The following is an 18,736-nucleotide window of genomic DNA, read 5'->3' as shown; positions in this document are numbered from 1 at the left end:
AGCCCCCTTCCTTCCTTCCTTTTCATGTGCATGAGCTCAGGTGGGTCAATACAGCTCTTCAGTAGTTCTTGCTTTAAAGCCCTTTGCTATTCTTACGTTTTGTCCAGTGAGTCAGCTGCTTGGAAATAAAGATCTGCAGATTTGTGATGGTGCAGGATATGGTATATTTTGTTTTGCTGGTAGGAAGCTTTGTCTTCCTGGGGTTTAGGTTGCCACATGGTTTCATGTAGGTTCCCAGTGATATTCTAGAGAGAAACTCTATGTGCAGTGCTCTGCAGCAGCCTAATAGCATTGATTTATTAGGCAAATACCACAGTTGTGTTTATGCAGACAGACAGGCAAAGTAGCTGCTGTAAAACTCATGTTGGTCTCCTAAAATTGGGAGTGCAACCAATCCGGGAGAAAAAGGCAAACTATTTGAGGCTGGTCAGCCTATTACACTAACCCTTTGTTTCTCAACTCTTTCTTAAAGCCCCATGGTAACCTGTACTAAGCATTCCCTAGGTGGCTGCGTTTGTGATGTTAGTTAGTACTGCCTCTCAGTGCAGCTTTCTAAAGATTGGTTAATAAATGGCATCACTTTGGTTCCCCTTTATCTGGTGCCCCATCTGCTCTCTGCAAGTTCCAAGGAGTGATAATGCACAGAGCTCACACACACTGAACAACAGAAACCCCAAGGGGTTGTTCATACACAGTAATGTTGGTGCCAAATGAAGGAGAAAATAAAATCGAGACTGTGACTGTGAAAGGAGTGATGTGATTAAACATATTTATCTGGGAAAAGGCCCTTACTGATGTGATGTTTTGCTTTGCTTTACAGGTACTCTTCATCACCGTGAGCTTATTTGGTAAAGGGACTGTAGCCCCCTTGATCAGTGCATGCTCAGTCTCCCACCTGAAGACGGGTTGATTTGGTTCCTTTCTGCCACTAAGGACTGTGGTTGGTGAATGTATTTGCCCTGCCACCTCTTAGTTCACGGTGTGCCAAGGGCAGATGTGAAGCAGTTCTTTCTCTGGATATTGATGTGGTATCTTCTTAACTCATCGCAACGCCTCGTGCCTGCTGGCAGCAGGGAATATGGAGGCTCTTGAAGTTGATGACATTAGCCCTGCCTTGGAAGTGACTGAAGACTTTTTCAATAGTTTTGATACTAAGCTTGAGAATATTGTGCAGCCCTCTGAGGTTTATGGTGTTCAGGAGGTCCCCGAACTGGTTGGACATGAGGTATTTGATCAGATAACCGAGAGCAGGAATCTGAGGAATGTCACCTCCTTGGCCAAAAGTAGCCTCATCTGGGATCACTGCAAAAATGGCCTCTTGGAAACCAAAGCTCAGACAGCATTCCCTGCCAAAGACCAGTGCATGGTGCAGAGGGGAACAGCTGCTGACAACCTTGCTTGGGCAGAGGAAGGGGAGACCGCAGCTTTTAACATCTTCAATATCTGCCAGCGGAGGAGAGACAGGCCTCGCTCGGTGAACGACATCCTGGTGCAGAATGAGGAGGCCTCCACATTCAAGCCAGGACACAACAGGTCACGCTCCGATATCAGCCATGTAAACTGGGGAGTTGTCTTCACAGGCACCTCACTGCAGCAGCCACCTGCACCTGGTCAGGACAATAACTGTGCTCTGCTCTCTTACCTGGCATTAACCAAGGGAGAGGACATCCAAGGAAACACAGGTTTGTGCTGATGCTTTATTGTTTCTGTTGATATGAGGGCTTTCCTATTTGTTATTAATATTTGTCTTGAAAGAGGAACTGCATGTTTAAAAAAACCAAACAAAAACGCCTCAAAACACCTGTGAGGTAGCTCTTAAGATGATAGAAACCAGCGTGGCTCTGTTGTCTTTGATATAGCTCTGTCTGTTCGTCTCCCTAAGGATCAGTGTTTAAACCAATCTTGACTTCTGTTCCTTCCATGGTTTGGAAAACTAAGCATGTTTTACTTTTTGCTTCTGTTTTGTTCAGTTTGGCTTGGGAAAAAATAATTTATTTGTTATGTATTTCTGATAATTTCCTCACCTGATTTTCCCAAACTAAAAAAACCCCTTTGAATGCTAAAGCTATTGGAAGAATGGCAAATCCAAACAAAGGTAGTTTTCATAAAATTTAAAGAGTGGCCATTAAAAAGAGGCCATACAAAGCTTTACTATGAGGCCCAAGATCTCGGCTCTGTTTCTTTAAGAAATGCTGGCTATTCAGTCCATAAACAATTAACAAAAACTCAAGCATGCAATTTGTGCATGTCAACATTAAGGCATCTCTGCCAGCTTTGTATGGGGTACGGAAGTCTTGTTATCAGATTGAGGCAGGCATCTCCAGTGAGCCATATGAAGCAGTATTTCACCAAGCGATATTTCTTCCTTTTCCTTTCTCAAGCACTGCACTAGCAGAGGTTGTGCTTGGGGCTTCGGAAACACTGAACCAGTGTCTCCATTTCCATGATTTATTTTATAGATGCCAGAGATGGACTGGGTATTTATGGAAAAGAAAAGCAGTTAGTGCCACAAAGGTCTTATAATCTAAATAAAGGCAGGAGTTTAACAAAGGAATTTAAAAATCAAAGAGTTGTGAAAGCATGCGTGTGTGTATGGTGGAATGGCTCCAGTTATGAATAGGTAGCCTGTTCAGGGTCAAAACAAGCCTTTTGGGTTAGGTTTTCCAGATAAGTCAGGTATTCTGGAGCTTGAAAAGCAGGTGCCTAAGTGGTGGTGTTTGTGGATATGTGCATATATAAAATTATATGTAATATATAGGTATATATGTATGTGTATATATATACACACAAACCTGTAGGTTATTGTGTTATATTGTGACATAGTTGCTGTATCCCAAAGAAGGGTGCTCTTGGTTTACAAAAGCAAGTACACCTGCTGTTATTTTTGTTTAGGGAGATACATTGCTTCTCGTAGAGTTGGGTCTCTGTTTTGCATCCTTCCTGTGGAAGGGATGCAGAACAGGAACACACCCAGAAGCCTGGAGACAGAGCTCGCCATTTCTGTCAGCTGTATCCTGGGCATCTCATGAGTTTGACTTAGTAACACCTTTATGTGCCCACAGAAACACCATTAAAATCTAGCCATTACAGGTCAATACGTGTCCTCAACAGTGTTTTAGGCTTAGTCTTTTTGGCCCAATTTCCCCACACAGCCCTCAGAAAAAGAAAGGGCTTATGTTACTTATACTGTTTATAATAAGAAATAGCTAAGCCATTCTGCGTTTAAAGACCTGTTCATGCACTTATTCAGTGAGAGTGATTTCTAGCTGCCACTGGATCCCCAAGCCTGCCAGTCCAGCTGGTTCTGAATAGCATAGTCCGAGGCTGAACAGGTCTCCGTTCTGTCAATCCAGGGCTTAGGCAATTGCAAGTGTACATTGGGTTATACCCTAATGCATTGCACCTCCATCTGAGGTAAAGCAGATTACATTCTCCTCTCCCTTACACAAAAATGCAAGACAGTGTGATGCAATTCTTCATAAAAGGAAGCAAAATGGAGAGTGGAAACAATGATGTAGGTTTTTCTTCCCCTTCTGGCAAACAAAGAAATTTTATTAGGAACTGCAGCGCTGGGACACCCCTGCTTCTGAAGTCAGGGTCTGCATACTGCAGCGTCTCCCCCCTCCTGGGTGAGAGTCTCAGCACTTTCAGAAGCTGGGCTGTCTGCAGTGTTGTCCTCCTTCGACCCTGGCTCCCACTTCAGCTGTTCCAGTCCATATTAACTGTTTTGGTCTGCTTTGCTTAGAGGTGACAGACTCCAGGGAGATGCACCAACCTTCTGGAAGCCCTAAAAGGGCCTTCCTGTAATCCAGAGTCAAGGACTTCAAACCAGCGCCTAGAACAGTTTGATAGAAAACCCATGATATAACCATGAGAGGAAAAGACAAGAAACGTGCTCTGTGTACAGTGGGATCTAACAGTGGGATTCCTTAAGCTAATTTGTGTCCAGGATTTAGTGACCCTATCTCAGTGTGTTCCCATGGCCTGCTGCTTTAGCAGTAGCAGTGGAGTTCCGTGGTACTCTTCCCAGCCCCCCAGCAGGCACTTGTGCTCTTTAAATGCACTTCATGCAATGAAGTTTTTCTCCATACAGAAAAAGCGAATAAACTGTGTTATTAAGAGTATATAATGATGTACTCTTTATTGTTAGGATTTCATGTTCAACAGTTTATAGTTGTGAGTTATAACTCTTTAGACCTGGCATTTATAAAGTAGTTTTGTGAAGCATAGCAATATTAGCACTCTTAAGAAAAACAGAAACTGACAGATTTCCATGAAGAAAACTCTTGTTTTTATACTATCTGCAATAGTGCTAGGTGTCTTATAGCCCATCCATTTATTGATTTCTCTATGGTACCAGGAACAAGTCCCATTGCTGTGCTCAGCGCTGCCAGAAGTGTAGGTCTCTTCAAAATGGCTTTTTACAGAAGAGACTCTGTACGGTCAAGTTCTAGGATCTTGGAGGTGAACTGAGCAAGGGAAGGAAATGGGCTAGTAAAAGTGACTGAAGAACAACTCCCAGTACTCACCTGTAGCCCAGCAGCTATCACTGCCTCTAAGGTCCTCAGCCTACACTTTTTCTGCTGGTTTTTGCAAAGGTGCAAGACATTTGTCAGTGCTTGCTGTATGCCCTCCAAGAGCCTTTCTTCATGGGATGTTTGAAGGCAGTGGTACCTTCTTTGAGGAAGGAGAACTTCTGTGCTCTGAAAATGCACTCTTTTAACCTGTTTCCTTAACCTGTTCTGTTCGGCTGCTGTGCAGGTTTTAGAAGGTAGCCATGGTATTTCTTCCCTCTGTGTTTACAAGAGAGCGTGCCATAGAGTTTGATGCTACTGTGAGCTGAGCTGAAAAAAGAAAAGCAAAAGCAAGAAAGTAGATGTTGCAGGTACGTGTTTCTGGGGCTGATAATTATTCTCCACAAGAGACCGAAAAAATGTATTTTAAGGTTGGGTAAAAGCTGCTGCTGTGGTTGAAGGAGTCATAGTGGCCACAGCTTGTGGAGATATCCCTTTCCAGGGCTTTAATACAGATTAAGTGAGTGCATATGAGATACTGAGAGCAACTTCAGCCACTCCTGTCCATCCTCATTGGGGTAAAGGACTTCCCTCTGGAGCCTGCAGAGGTCTCCCAGTCCTCCGAGGCTGGCCAAGTTGCTGCGCAGATTAAGTCTTGACAATTTTTTTTTCTTTATCTTCATAGTATATTTATTACTATATGCTTATCTGTTCCTGCTGCTTACTTTTTTATAATACAAATAAAATTGAACTGGATCCTTTCCATGTGCTGTGAAAGAAACGGATATGAAAAGAAGCTGTGCCTTTTGGGGCAGTATGTCCTTAGGCCTGCTGGCAAAACAGCTAGTGTACTAGAAGCGAGCACTGTTTGTGCTACAGAGCAGTGTCAAGCGGTAAGTGGAGCTAGCAAAGACGGAAGTTGTAAGCAAATTCAAGGCAGGCTTTTGTATTTCTGGGCATGTAGCCTGGCAAACAAAGGGAGAATGCTCTTTCTGTAGCATCCAGTGAAAGCTTGCTTAGATCATTAAAACACAGTGTGTGAGCAGTTATTTTGGTAGTCATGTGGATGTTTTCATTCAAACACAGCCACTCCTGAGAGCATGGGTGCTATAGTACTTTTCCCAGGTAGCTGTTTTGTTTGCCTGCCATGCCTGTGAGCTTGGGAACTCCAGAGCTGTCACTGGGTTGAGCACCTGCATGCTGACCAAGTGTCCTTACTGCAGAAGGCTGACGCGTTGTGCCCCTCTCCAACAAGCAGCTGTGGAGGTACTCAGCCAGCCCCACTGATTTTTGGCAATATGCTCTGCCAGGAAGCTGAGCCTATGGGGTGTTTGCAGCACTGTGGCATGGCAAAATACACATACCAGAGAAAGGTGACTGCCTTAAAACTGGCCAGCAGGCCCAAATGCTGTTGTGTGTGATTGAGGCCAGGATTTAATCTCCTTCTTTCAACTGACTGATTTAAAAAATAACTTCCCAACCCCACTCTGCCTCTCTTCACATTTTTCTATCGGGCTGGGGCCTAGCCATCATTTGGGACACTTGGAAGGTATGATCTTGTACTCAGGCTTTGTGCAGGGGATATTTCAAGAGAGGTTTGGGCCCCTCTTCGTATAGCTCTTGTACATGTTACATACTTTTCTAGTGTGTTTTTGTGGAGGTGAGACATCTAAATCTGTATTCATGAGCAATACACCACTTATTCACAGCCTGGGGACTGGGGATGATCCTTGAGTTCCGAGGGGTCATTTTACAGTGCTGCTTTCTCTTATTCTAGTGACCACATGGACTTTATGTTCGGGTATTGTCTTTGTTTGCCAGACACCCTTACCTTCAGCAGAGTAGTGGTGGCTGGTACTAGTTCTGTGCCAGTGATGTTAGCTCACGCAGCCTTTAGTGGTACATATCAGTGTGCTGAGCAGGTTTGTGGTGGTGGGTTGCAGAGCAGCAGACAGCAGTGCCATCAGTTGCTGCTGCTGTTGTCCTGCTCAGGGAGGAGCTGCAAAGTCAGCTAGCGGGAACCGGCAGGTGTGGCGGGTATGGGAGCTGCTGCAGAGGTGGAGGTGGTCAGAGATCCTGAGAGGTGTGAAATATTGGAGGTGTGAAATGCAGCCTTCATGTTTCCCCTCCAGTGATGGCTAGGTAAAGCCTAGCTCCTGACCCATCTACCAAGGAGGTTTCTGAAGCCTCATTGCCATTTGTGATTTTGCAAAAACACCCCTGTAGCATTGTCTTTTTTCTGTGGTATGTAAAAGCTACACAGCCAGGGCAGACCAATATGCTGTTAATTGCTACTGGGATGGCAGAACATTATAGATCTGTGGTGTTGTGCAGAAGATAATGGTGCTGTCGTCCAAGAGGCAGATGTGCGGAAACAACACTTCTGCACCTTCCTCTCTGGAGAGCAGGAAGCCTCAAACCACTTGGAAATAATCCCAGAGGTATCAAGCCAGTTGGAGAACTGATGCCCCCACTGATGCCAATTTATTTCCAGCATTAAAAAGTAGTCAAGAAAAAAGTAGCTGTACTGCAGAGTTTTGGGGGCTTTCAAAACTTAAGGTGACAAAAATGTTATTTAAAATCCTATGTGAGTTGTTTGCCCTCCACCGTGGGGTTCCATGAGTGCCAGGGACTGTCTGTGTGTCTAGCAAGAGATAGCCTGTTGTCCTGGGAGATTACAGCTTAAATATACCATGCAGTAAGGATAGGGAAGGTGTGTAGGGACAAAGAGAGTTAAGGCACTTTACCCAAGATCACATGGGAGTATAATTTGAGTCACCTGATTTAAACTCATCTCCTGGATGATATTTCCCCTCTAACCTCCCTGACTGATTTGGGGAGTGCAACACTTGTTCCCTGCAGGCTCACTCCTGATTGCTCCTTGGGCTTGGGCACGGGCACCCTCGGAGCTGGAAGGGCCATGGGGAGCTGGCAGAGAGCAGCAGCAGCAGCGGAGCGGGCTAGGCTGGGTAGCTGCCTCAGGTGGAGGGAAATGTGACCTACTCCACTCCCCTGCCTGGGAGGCTGTGGGAGGGTGCAGGGTGATGGAGGGGGGAGCGCAGTGGGAGGTGATAGGGGCGGCTCACATACAGGGGATAAATTCACAGTGCAGGAGGATTTCAGTAGGTAGCACTGATGAGTTTGGTTGTGAAGCGGTTCTGGTTGGGAGGGTTATTCTTTATGGAGGTTTCTGCTCTGGAGTTATGGCACTACATAAAGCTAATGAACAGAGTTTTCATCTCCTGGGGCAGTGCTGATTGCTTCCAGTGATGTTGTGATGACTATCATAACTGAGTTTTCAGGTTAGTTGCTATTATTCCCTTAGTGGTGTCAGCTAACTCTCCTAATGTGAACTGACCCTGTGTTTGTAGCTTTGACAGTTACTTCATACCCTATCTTCCTTCTTTTTAAAACTGACTTGAGTGAATTATTTAAAAAAATCGGCAAATCGGTTTTTGTTTGATAGTCTCACTTCTTTTGCAAGTGCTGCTGTTTTATGATCTCCTAGCTGGTGGTAGGTAACCATCTCTTTCAACTCATTATACTTCTGTTTCTTCCAGAGTTGAGTCCTTTTCTGGGTTGGTCTTGCATTTTGACTGAATCCCAGTCTCCTTCTCCGCTGCCCCCTTTGGCACAGGCACTGTCAGTCTGCTCAGCAAACGCTATATAAGTGTTCTCCTTTTTGCAGAGGAGCAAAAAGGATTCAATGCAGTGGCTGGGCAGCCGGGATCCTGAAGACTTCAGCAGAGTTTCTTGTGTGTTTCTTGTACAATGCCACACCTGAAAGGAAAGACATAAAGAACCATTTGTTCAGGTTCTCTGTCCATCTGTTTAGGCAGTTCATTCAGTGAGGAGGTTTTTTTGGTGAACAGCTAAGCCAACCTCACTAGCAATGCATAAATATAAAAATTAAGAGTTTGCAAGTTCAATATTTTCAAAGCAGGTTTTGCTTTCCCAAAGCTTAAGGAAAATCTCTCTACCCTTCTGCTGGGGAAAGATGCTGTTTCTTTATATAAATTAATGCAAACTGCTACAAGTCCCATTGCTCTAGTGGTCCCTTGAGAAGAGGTGGCACTGGGCGAAGAAGCCAGATTTGGCTCCAGGACAGCCGTCTGCAGGAAATTGGTGGCTAAATATCAATGCCATTATTTCAGAACCAAGTGGAATCAGATATACTTGGCTGAAAGAGATATCCCTACAGAGCCAGATGGGAAAATAGACATGAAGAAGAGACTATTTTTAAGTAGGAGGGAAGTGGACATTGTGGATCTGAGTCACGCTGGCTGAGGCAGAGGCAGGGTTTGTCCAGGACCTAGCATAACCTACCAAGCAGGTGACTAGCTCCACCCAATTTGAGAGCATTTTAGGTCCCAGAGGTGTCTGTTAAGTTCTATGGAAATCAGAGAGGAGGGCTATTGACAAAAACTTTGTAACTTATGCTTATATCTTACTAAGCATTAGAGAACCCAGAGAGGAGTGCCACCTCAAGAGACAAGCCCCTCAGAAGCTAGGCATATCTGCTTCTGCTCTTTTCCAAGTTACTTGGCGTTATTGTCATCAGAAATGCTTCAGTGGTGTACAACAGGGCAAGTCTTCCTGCTGTACCAACAGGGATGCAAGTACAGTCCGTATTCAGGAGAATATATCTTTCGGATGTGCTGGGACGACGTTTGAGCTCCCTCTCCTGCAGTGCTGGTTGCACCAACTGCCCCCAAGTGTGGAGAGGGGTAGGTTTGTGCTTGATGCAGCCAGCGTTCTTAGCCAGGACGAGTGGGCAGTTCCCAAAGGAGATGAGAGATGCTGAGGCAGATATTACCCTGTCCCTCAGCTGTTGAGACTCTGTTTACCTCTGCCTTCTTCCCCCTCTTCCCTTGAAATTATAACTCCAAATAGCTCAGGCATGGGCCATTTGCTGTGATTATTTCCCCTTTTTTACTCTTCCTCAATTTATTCTCCCTGTCTCTGTAGGGAGGAAAAGAGATGCAGTTTCTGTTTGGAAGGTGGATGGAGTGATGGTAGCATTTGCTCTCTGAGTGGGAAGGTATTACCTGGCACACTGCACATCGAGGAGATAAAGGAGCAGAGGGTTGAAGGGTGCATGTGTATGTGTAGCATATGGATTCAACCTGCCAGCATCTATTGCCTTGACCTAAACAATATAAGGCATTTGAATCTTAATCAGGTTGGCTGCTGGTTCTGTCCCAGTTAGAGCGAGAATCAGTGGAGCTGCTTTCATGGGAGCTTGAACGGAAGGAGCAGAGCGAAGGAGGGAGAGGGGGGTGCCTCTGTGAAAGGCAGGGAGAGATAGCCTTTCTCTAACTCAACAAAAGACAAGCAAACCTGTGTGCAGACGAAGGAGGGGTGGCTGGGGGAAGGTTACGAGTTGTCTTATTATGGAGAAGCTTGAACTGTCATCTGTACTTGATGGAAGCGAGAGAGATTGCAGTTGGAGCTGCAGAAGCACTGCCTCCCTGATTGGGTTAATAGAAAGGGAAGATGACTCCAGAATGGCTGCCCATTATCTGCACTACAAAGGGATTAGTGTGGGTTTCAGAGAAATTAATGGCTTTTGAGTTAGCGCAGAAATACTAATGAATGTCAGGGCCAGAGATGTATGGTGAACAAAATTTCTTTTAGTGTATGTGAGTGTGCATGTGCACGTGTATCTATCCATTTGGGGTATGAAAGCATGCATTTTCTCTACCATTTTGAGTTTTAGATTAGGCTTTCATTTTACATATTTAGCTGAAATACTCGCGAGTAGCTTATTTGTTGGCAAGGCGTAGTTATAGTGGTTTCTCTTCCACCTTTTCAGACCCAATGCCCAAGTAACAGTTTTTTAATTGTTGTTATGATTTTAGTCATATGTGCAGGAAACCTTTGTAGGTAAAGTGTAGAGTGCTTTGAACATGGCGTTAAATGCAGGCTCTGCTCTGAGTAAGTAGGCTATGTGGGAAAGCTGAGGCTGAGCTGGCAAGGCGAAACCAAAGTGCCCCCTTTTTGGTAGTGTGGATGGGATGTGGCATCCTTCCCCCATTTTTTTCAACCTCCATGAGGTTTGCATGCTCCCATTAAGTATATCAAGCAATTAATTCTCATGTATGTTCATTAAGTTTAACTGAAACATGTCTACTTAATCCTTAGAAATCCTTAGAAATCCTTAGAAATCCTTAGAAATCCTTAGAAATCCTTAGAAATCCTTAGAAATCCTTAGAAATCCTTAAAGTTGGTCTTCACTGAAGAGCTAGCCAAAGCATTTACGCTGTTGCTGTCCTTAATCCTCCTCCTGACTGTGCGTGAAACAGTCACAACCAACTACAGTAATGCTTTCAGCCAAGGATGGGAACATCTCCTTAGACTGTATGTTACAGCCCAAGATCTGTTTTCTCACCAGCTGGTATCAGAAGCCCTTTGGACAGTAACTAACTCCCTAAATACTCGTAGTCCCTGACTCTCCTTGTGCCTGTGGGAGGACAGACAGACTCGCCCATTAGCCAGTGGTGGTGAGAGTGGCTTGGCTGGCAATGCTGGCTGTATTAGCTGGGAAGCCCAGTACATGTGGGGATGCAGTAACTTCTAAGGTGAGTAGGCTCACCTTTGTCTCTTTGTTTCCAAGCTTCATCAAGCCCAGATGCTTCGCTTCTCTTACCTCTGCATTGAAGATGTCCTAGGTATACTTGGAGGTGATCATGTCTAAAACTTGTTAGAGTGTGGCCTGTTATCATGAGTGGTAACTAGTTAAGCTGAGATGCTGACAATACTTTGCACCTCCAGCTGTCTACTGTATCCCTCTTTGGAAGGTTGTCAGCCCAAGAGTAGAAAACATGAGTGAAACAGCTCCTGTATTGCTGTGGTTTGTAACAGTATATGTTAAGGCCAGCTGATGCTGGTTTTGTTTGGACCTAATTGTGCCGGGCAGCTGATGGAGAGGTGTTCCCAGGTGCCTACCTTGCTACTGCATTGGGAATAGCAGTCTCCAAGGGAGGTGGACAACTGGAGGCAGAAACCTCTTAACTTGTGTCTGTTAATTCTGCCACTGTTTGTAAGTCAAGACGCATCACAAGTACCCTTACTGGAAATGTGAAGTAGAAGTCAAATGGGAGCAAGAATTTGTTCCTCAGGCTGGGTTGTTTTGGGGTGCCAAGTGTTAAAGTCAGTGTTAGAGGGTAACACTGAACACCACTGAATTTATACAGGGACCAACAAAAATTGTATAGAGCCACATGCCCAGCCCAAGGTCAAAATACGACGATTGCATGTATTGATGGTGGCTGAAGTGGTACAAATCAGATTGGAAAAAATTTTGCATGGAAACCTTTTTTTTAAAACTCTGAAATGCTCTAGATAATTCCTTTTAAATTCATATCACTTTGGAGTGACTTGTGTATGGCTGGTTTTCTGGGGTGAAGAAAATTCCCCTCAATTTCGTCTTGGGCCGAGGTTTGTGAAAGGGCCTGCTCTGAAGCACCTGAAGTGCTGAGGCACTTAGATATGTGTGTTTGAATCTGGGCAGCCTCTTACTTTTCTTTTTTGGTCATGTTTGCTGGTCCTGAGCCTGATTCGCATGAATCAGCAGGGCTTTGCTCTAGTAAATGGAGCTGTGAAAAATGTTCTGGTCCTGGGTCATGCTGAAGTGTGGTAAGAAACTGCTGCTGTTGGGCACAGCTCTCCCTTCCCTGTGTCCTGGGTGAGTCCAGGCGCAGTGCGTGGTGCTGGCAGCAGGGCTGTTCTGGCTGGTTCCAGGAGCCCTACTGCGAGGCACAGCTGTGCTTCTCAGCCACAGGTGGGGCCCCTCTGGCACAGTGCATTTTAGATAGGGCAAAGCACTGAACTGTGGTGTGAGGAGTGAGGAAGAAAGTGTGAGGAGCAGCCTAGGGGTAGAGGAGGAGAACGTGCTGTAGGGATTCCCCTGCAGATCCTGGGGAGACTATGTGGAGCAGGTATCTCCCTGCAGCCCATGTGGCATTCCATGCTGGAGAAGGTGGAGATTTCCTAAAGGAACCGTAGCTGTGGAGTGCTCACACAGGAACAGGTTTATTCTGAAGGACTGCAGTGCCTGGAGAGGATCCACACTGGAGCAGGAGAAAAGTGTGAGGAGGATGGAGCAGCAGAGAGGAACTGACCACGACCCCCCATTCCCCTTCCCCCTGTGCTGCTTGGGACAGGGGGAGGCAGAGGGCTTGTGAGTGAAAGCATGAAGTTGGGCCTGGGAAAGAGGGGGGTATGAGAGGAAGGTGTGTTAATCTCTATTTGTTTCTCACGGTCAAAATCTATTTTAATTGGCAATAGATCACTTGATAATATTGTACTCTTCTGGACTAGGTTATGGGAGACTTGCAGTGTTTTGTTGCTCTGTGTCCCTATTCTTCTGGATAATCTCAGGAAAATTGCTTTGTTTCTCCGTCTCTCTGTTTCCCTGTCCCCTTTTTGTAAGGTGTTTGGTACCTCTGGGTAAAAGTGTACTGTATTCTCCTTGGCTCAAATATAGAGTTGGTGCTTGTCTTTGATAATTATAACCTATTGGGTGAAGGCTATTTCTGTGATCCTATCCTCCAGATATATCATGTATGGGTAGGAGAGGTAATCCAGAATGACACAGCAATTTGAAACTATTATTTAAAAAGAATTAATGGTAACGTTCTCATTTTGTTTCCTCTAGAACACAAGCCAACGTTCCCAAATATTCTGAAGAAGGGATACTTAGAAATTAGAAGAGACAATGACAGTTACTGGCAAACCTGTTACGCTGAGCTCTCGCCATACAAACTGTACCTGTATTGCTTGGACAGCAGTGGCAACCAGACTCTTCCCACCGTGTATCCACTCATGCATTTTCAGAGAGTCACTGTTACTGGTTGCATTGAAACCAAGGTGGTGAACACTGTCCTGTCAGACAACTCACAGCTACAGCTGAAGGCAAAGTCCTCGTGGGAGGCTTTGGACTGGGGACAGAAACTCTGGGAAGTGGTGCGTGCTTCTGTGCCTGCTTTCACAAGACAGCAGGAGAAACTGGAGAACGTGCCCAAGCCTGACAATAACAGTGACCTTTCTCAAACCAATGGATTGTTAGAGAAGCCTATGGAGCTCTTCCTGTCCATGAATTTGACTGAAAACACTAAAGAGTACCAAAATATTCTCAAATCAGGGACTCTTTATAGGTTAACTGTCCAGAATAACTGGAAGGCATTTACTTTTGTCTTGAACAGGTCTTATCTCATGGCATTCCAACCGGGAAGGCTTGATGAAGATCCTCTGCTGAGCTACAATGTCGATGTGTGCCTGTCGGTCCAGACAGATACTCAGGATGGCTGTGACTCATGCTTTCAGGTCATTTTTCCTCAAGATGTCCTCCGCCTGCGTGCAGAGACCCATCAGAGGGCCCAGGAGTGGATGGAGGCACTGAGAACAGCAGCCAATGCTACTAGAAGTTTAACTCAGAACCAGCAGGTCACACTTAGGAGCAAACCTGGAGATTGGCCCTTTGGAAATGATCTTAGAAAGAGCAAACGCCAGTCTGTGACCACCAGCTTCCTGAGCATCCTGACCACGCTGTCTCTAGAAAGAGGGCTCACAGTTCAGAGCTTCAAGTGTGCAGGTAAGCAACCAGACTGCAGCATCTTCACCCACTCCCCTTCTGCAGGAAATCACTTGGGAGAGCATGTAGGTGTTTTGGCCGTACACAGACATTCCCTGCCTCTCGTTATGGCTGTAGACACTTTGGTGTGTTAGCCTTTCTTTGCTTTCTGTAAAATGTGGAGAAGAGCCTATGGCATATTCAGGGATTCACCTGCATTTGATGAGCAGTGCTGAAATGTTAGATCCTGCACATACAACACTACAGGAGCCAGGGCTGCTTTACAGAGTGACTGAGCTGTTTACTTGATTCAGGGTGCTGGAAAAAGGTGGTCCAGAATCGAAGCGATTTGAATTCTGGATAGAATACAACTTTCCAACTTCAAGCACTTTTGTTTCCTTTTATTACTGTGTCTCCTCCAAGTCATTTTTGGAACACAGTTTCAGCTCTGGGCCTTCTGGGGAGGCTCCTCAAAGCATGTGTGCCTCCATTAAACACTCTCATTTGGCAACATGTTCTAGTACTGAGGTTCAGGCATGAGCTCATCTGCTCAGTTCTTCCCTTGAGGCAGGGGTGAAAACATGACCTTAAGACTCTACATCTAATTGTAAATCTCAGTTCATTTGACTGCTGACTCTAGTCCTAGGCAAGAGCATGATTTTATCCAGCTTGGGAATGAAGTGAAAATAGAGGGGACCTGTGTGAATGCAGTTCATTGTCCTTTTACTTTAGCAAGGCACCTCTGTGGAGCAAATCTGGGAACTTTGTGCATAAATTGTACTCTGTGGCTGGCTTTGGTTATACTCACTTAGAAATTGTCAGCTGTATCAGGAACAGCTTTTCTGGAGGGTTTTTCCTCTTTTGTTAAGGGAGCTGTGAGGGTCATGCCTCCTTCTCACTCTGCTCTGGGTTTGGGGATCTGTCTGATTCTTCTGTTGCTCTGGAACCGCATGTGGGTCTGGGAAGGGGTCTGTGCAGGCCAGGACCTGCTGGCTGGTCTGATTCATTTCCGGGGGAGAGTTGAGCCCCAGAAGTACTGAGCTGCCCTCAAAAGTGGCTGTGGGTGCAGCTGGGTTTGTCCCTTTCTGGTAGTCACCTGCAGGTGGTGTTCCTGCTCACCTCTCCACAGTGCACAGCACCCACCTGGTAGCCAGAGCATCATGAAGGTTGGCCTCACTGCCGTTAATGCTTTTGTCACAATATCGGGGATTCTGTCTGAATTCAGTTCTGTTCTTGGACACAAACTCTTTGTGTGACTTCATGCCAGTTTTTTCTGGGAATAATTTTGTGCCAAGCCACTGCTGAAACTGAATGTGCCTGGGTCCTATAACTCTGATTACCTAAACACTGTTGGACGCTGGTAATGTCTTACCTTTAAGGATAGTTGTGAGAGTGAAAACTGCAGGGATACTCTGAGAACGGGTCAAATACGTATCCCCAAGATAGATCCAGATCCAGCCCAGTGTGTTACCCAGCTGACGGCTTGTGAAACTCAAGAAGTCAGCAGAATTAACAGCTTCATTTTAAGATAATGTCCCATACAACATTGAAACTTCATTTCTTTCTCCTCATTCCTTTTAATTCAGTGCTCAGTAGAGGAAAATTTTGTAATTTCGCTTCATCCTCTGACTGAGGTCTGGGAGAGTTTCAAGTGAGCATTTCCAGTGACCTCCTCAAAAATGGAATCAGGACCTGGGATGGAACAAAATCCATGTGTCCAGTGTGAAATAGGTTTTAGTCTTATGTTATGAAGTATGGGAGCAGACTTATGTCCCAAACACGGCACGATTCATCTGCTCTCACTCATGTATTCCCCACAGAAATAAGGTGCTCTGACCATGTCAGGGTTGCATGGAGTCTTTTCCAGATACGTGAGGCATTCTCAGTGCTCCTGTGGTCTTCTTTTAGTCTGCAAAACTGAACAAACGCTCTTGTGCAGAGAAATGTGAGTTGTGGAGAGTCTGTGAGAAGCTGGCTACTGGGGTTCCCTGTACCTGAGGATGGGAACAAAGAGCACTTACCGCAGGAGTGGACCCTTTGCCATCTGCCTGAGACGCTTAGAGATGGTCTTTTGAGAGCTGGCTGGAACTTCTAGCTGTTACCACAGAGCAAAGAGATGAATAATTGTAGTTACAACTGGGAGAAACAGGGGAAACTTGTCTGGCTCAGAAAAGTTTGTGCTGAGGAGACTTCAGGGGCACACCAGCAAGCTGAGGCTCTCTCCGCGTACCTTGCTCCCTGCAGGCGGTTTGCGCTGTTTCCCGGCGTGGGCTGCTGTTTAACCTAAGGGGCCTGCTCTTGGTAATTACAGCTTGCAGGCATTGAGAGCTGTTTTCCCCAGGGCTGCTGGGAGGGGTAAGCTTGGAAAAGGATGGGGAGGGGGGAGGAAGAAAAGTTTTGCTGTGAATTCTTCAGCCATTTAGTGCAAATTCCTGTAATTACCGTCTTTGTGTCCTGTCCCAATGGCACATAATACAGCAGAAGCCTTTCCTAATTGAGACCTTACAGGAGGTACAAATCCCTCCTTTGTTCGGCCTGACAAATTAGTGCCAGAAAGTGGCAAGGTCCGAGTGGGAATCAAAGGCAAGCAACACAAAGATGGAACTTAAGGCTACAGTAATAACCCTCTCTAGTCCTGCAGGGGTGGGAGGGAAGGAAAAGTAATGACCAATGAAAAATGAAGGGGTTTTTTGTTATAAATTCCCTTGACGTGACAGCACCTCAGGGCTGCTTTATTTATTTAGGAAAAGTGATTAAATAGTAATACAACAGGGCAGACCATTGTCTCTAGAGCTACCCCCCTCCCTACAGACTCCTGCTGCCTTGGCTAATTGATTGACAATGAACCTCTGATAAAGAAGGTTGTTGGGAGGACCTGATGGGGACAGGGTTGGGTGGTTTTTTTCTTTAATTTTCTCTTTGCAGTCTTTGGGGTTCCCCTCCCCGATTTTTTTTTTTTCACGTTTGAAATGCCCTCTGCATCCCCCTTTCTTTTTCTCCCTCAGTAAAAGCTTTTCAAGGGGCTGCTCCCAGACAAACAGCTGACACTGACAGGCAGGTAGCGAAGAACGGGAATGTCTGTGCCTCTCTATTGACAAGTTTATCTCGGAGTGTCTGACTAGCACTTTTCAACTCGTGATATAAGCCAGGGTGGTGGTGTCAGATGTAGTCATGGGGCAGAGGGGACAAACTGTTGATACACTGGAGTCAGAAGGGCAACTTGAAAAAAGTTTTCTTTTGCTTGATCAGTAGATGCAAAAGCTTGTCCCCACATTTCGAACTCTGTCTTACTGCAGAGGGCAGGACATTATTTCTCGTCGTTTCCAAAAACGAACTAATAGGCCACTGATTAACAGTGGAGAGGCATTGTTTTATAAACCCTTGTACCTTTGCTCCCATTATTTATATTTTTGGCTTAGAACATAAATACATTTTGGAACATGGAGTTAACTGGAAACTGCACTGGAATGGCAGCCTCTTCTGTCCTTTGCATCTTCATGTAACTGCAGGTGTGATCTTGCCCTGTTGCTGGGGAATAGCAGTGTTCCTGTGGGAAGTGTTTGGGGCTCTGAGCAACAGTAGCATTTGTGAGCTTTGATCAGCTCAGGTGGGACTTTGGCGGGACCTACCCCTTGCCTTCAAATGGGTATGAAGTGAAAGTTGGTTGCAAGTCCAAGCTGGTAAATATCAGGTTTTATGATTTGTTCTTTTAATATGTAGGATATCAGAGGCACGTATCATGTTAGGAAGGTCCGTTGGGGGCATGTTGTTATATTTTATGTATTTATTGCTGGAAATATTTATGTATTTATTTCTATTTTTTTATTTATTATTTGGGGATTTAAGATAAATCCCCAAACTGTTCATATTACAAATTTGAGATGAGGTGACTTCCATCAACGCATGTTTTTGGCAAGTGCAGCATCTTGTAGACAGCAGTAGGTGGTTGTGAGTACTCCAGGGGCTGTCCTGTCTTGCTCCTGGGGGAACTGTCCTGGAGGTCTATAAGGAGCAAATGTCCCCAGCTGCCCTTCATTATTGCTATTACCTTGGCATGTGCCTTCTCGTTTCCATAGATGGGGAGGACATATGGCCTCTGCCCTTGCCTCCTGTTTCTGCATAGCTCCTGTTCTTTTGATGTCTCTCTTCCTTTTCACCTTTTATTTTTTTTTTTTTTTCTCCCTGTCCTTTATTAAAACAAACATTTTTTTCAGTGAAGTCAGTTGTGTCTGCCAGGAGCTCTTGTTGCTTAGACTGCAAGTCCTAATGGATGTGGGAGTTTCTGCCTTCTGCAAAACATGCTCTGCACCCTTTTGTTTGTCTGTGTGGCTTTCCTTGCTCCTCTTCTGGGGTGCATTCTGTCTTTTCCTCCCTGTGTTCTCCATGTCTCCTCACTTGCCAAAAGGATAAATACTGCTATTACAGCTCCACTGACTTGGCTGGCTGAGCTGAACACTAGGTGCAGAGAAGCCAAGGTTAGTAAATGGCCTATTTCCTGAGCTAGTAGCCCTGTCAAATTGAGCAGCAGGTGGAAAGCTGTTGGCTTTCAAGGAGTCATTCTGCTTCTAGTGCTGTGATCATATGTGTAGATGGGGGACAGTCCAGTGCAACATGCCCAGCTCCTGCATCCTCTGCTGTAGCTCACCCC

At 45.4% G+C, this 18,736-nt stretch overlaps 1 protein-coding gene across 1 annotated transcript in view; it reads left to right on the top strand.

Annotated features, from left to right (window-relative positions):
• PLEKHM3 (pleckstrin homology domain containing M3) overlaps window positions 1-18,736 on the top strand; it is an 86,822-nt gene that overhangs the window by 9,263 nt on the left and 58,823 nt on the right. Inside the window, exons 3-4 of the mRNA XM_075093751.1 lie at window positions 821-1,682; window positions 13,174-14,109. Coding sequence (XP_074949852.1) covers window positions 1,079-1,682; window positions 13,174-14,109 — 1,540 coding nt within the window. The 5' untranslated portion in view covers window positions 821-1,078. The remainder of the gene's footprint in view (window positions 1-820; window positions 1,683-13,173; window positions 14,110-18,736) is intronic.

The sequence above is a fragment of the Phalacrocorax aristotelis genome, chromosome 5, assembly GCF_949628215.1.
Source record: "Phalacrocorax aristotelis chromosome 5, bGulAri2.1, whole genome shotgun sequence".
Lineage (NCBI taxonomy): Eukaryota > Metazoa > Chordata > Aves > Suliformes > Phalacrocoracidae > Phalacrocorax > Phalacrocorax aristotelis.
The sequence above is the reverse complement of the archived record's forward strand: the minus strand, read 5'-3'. Positions and strand labels throughout refer to the sequence as shown.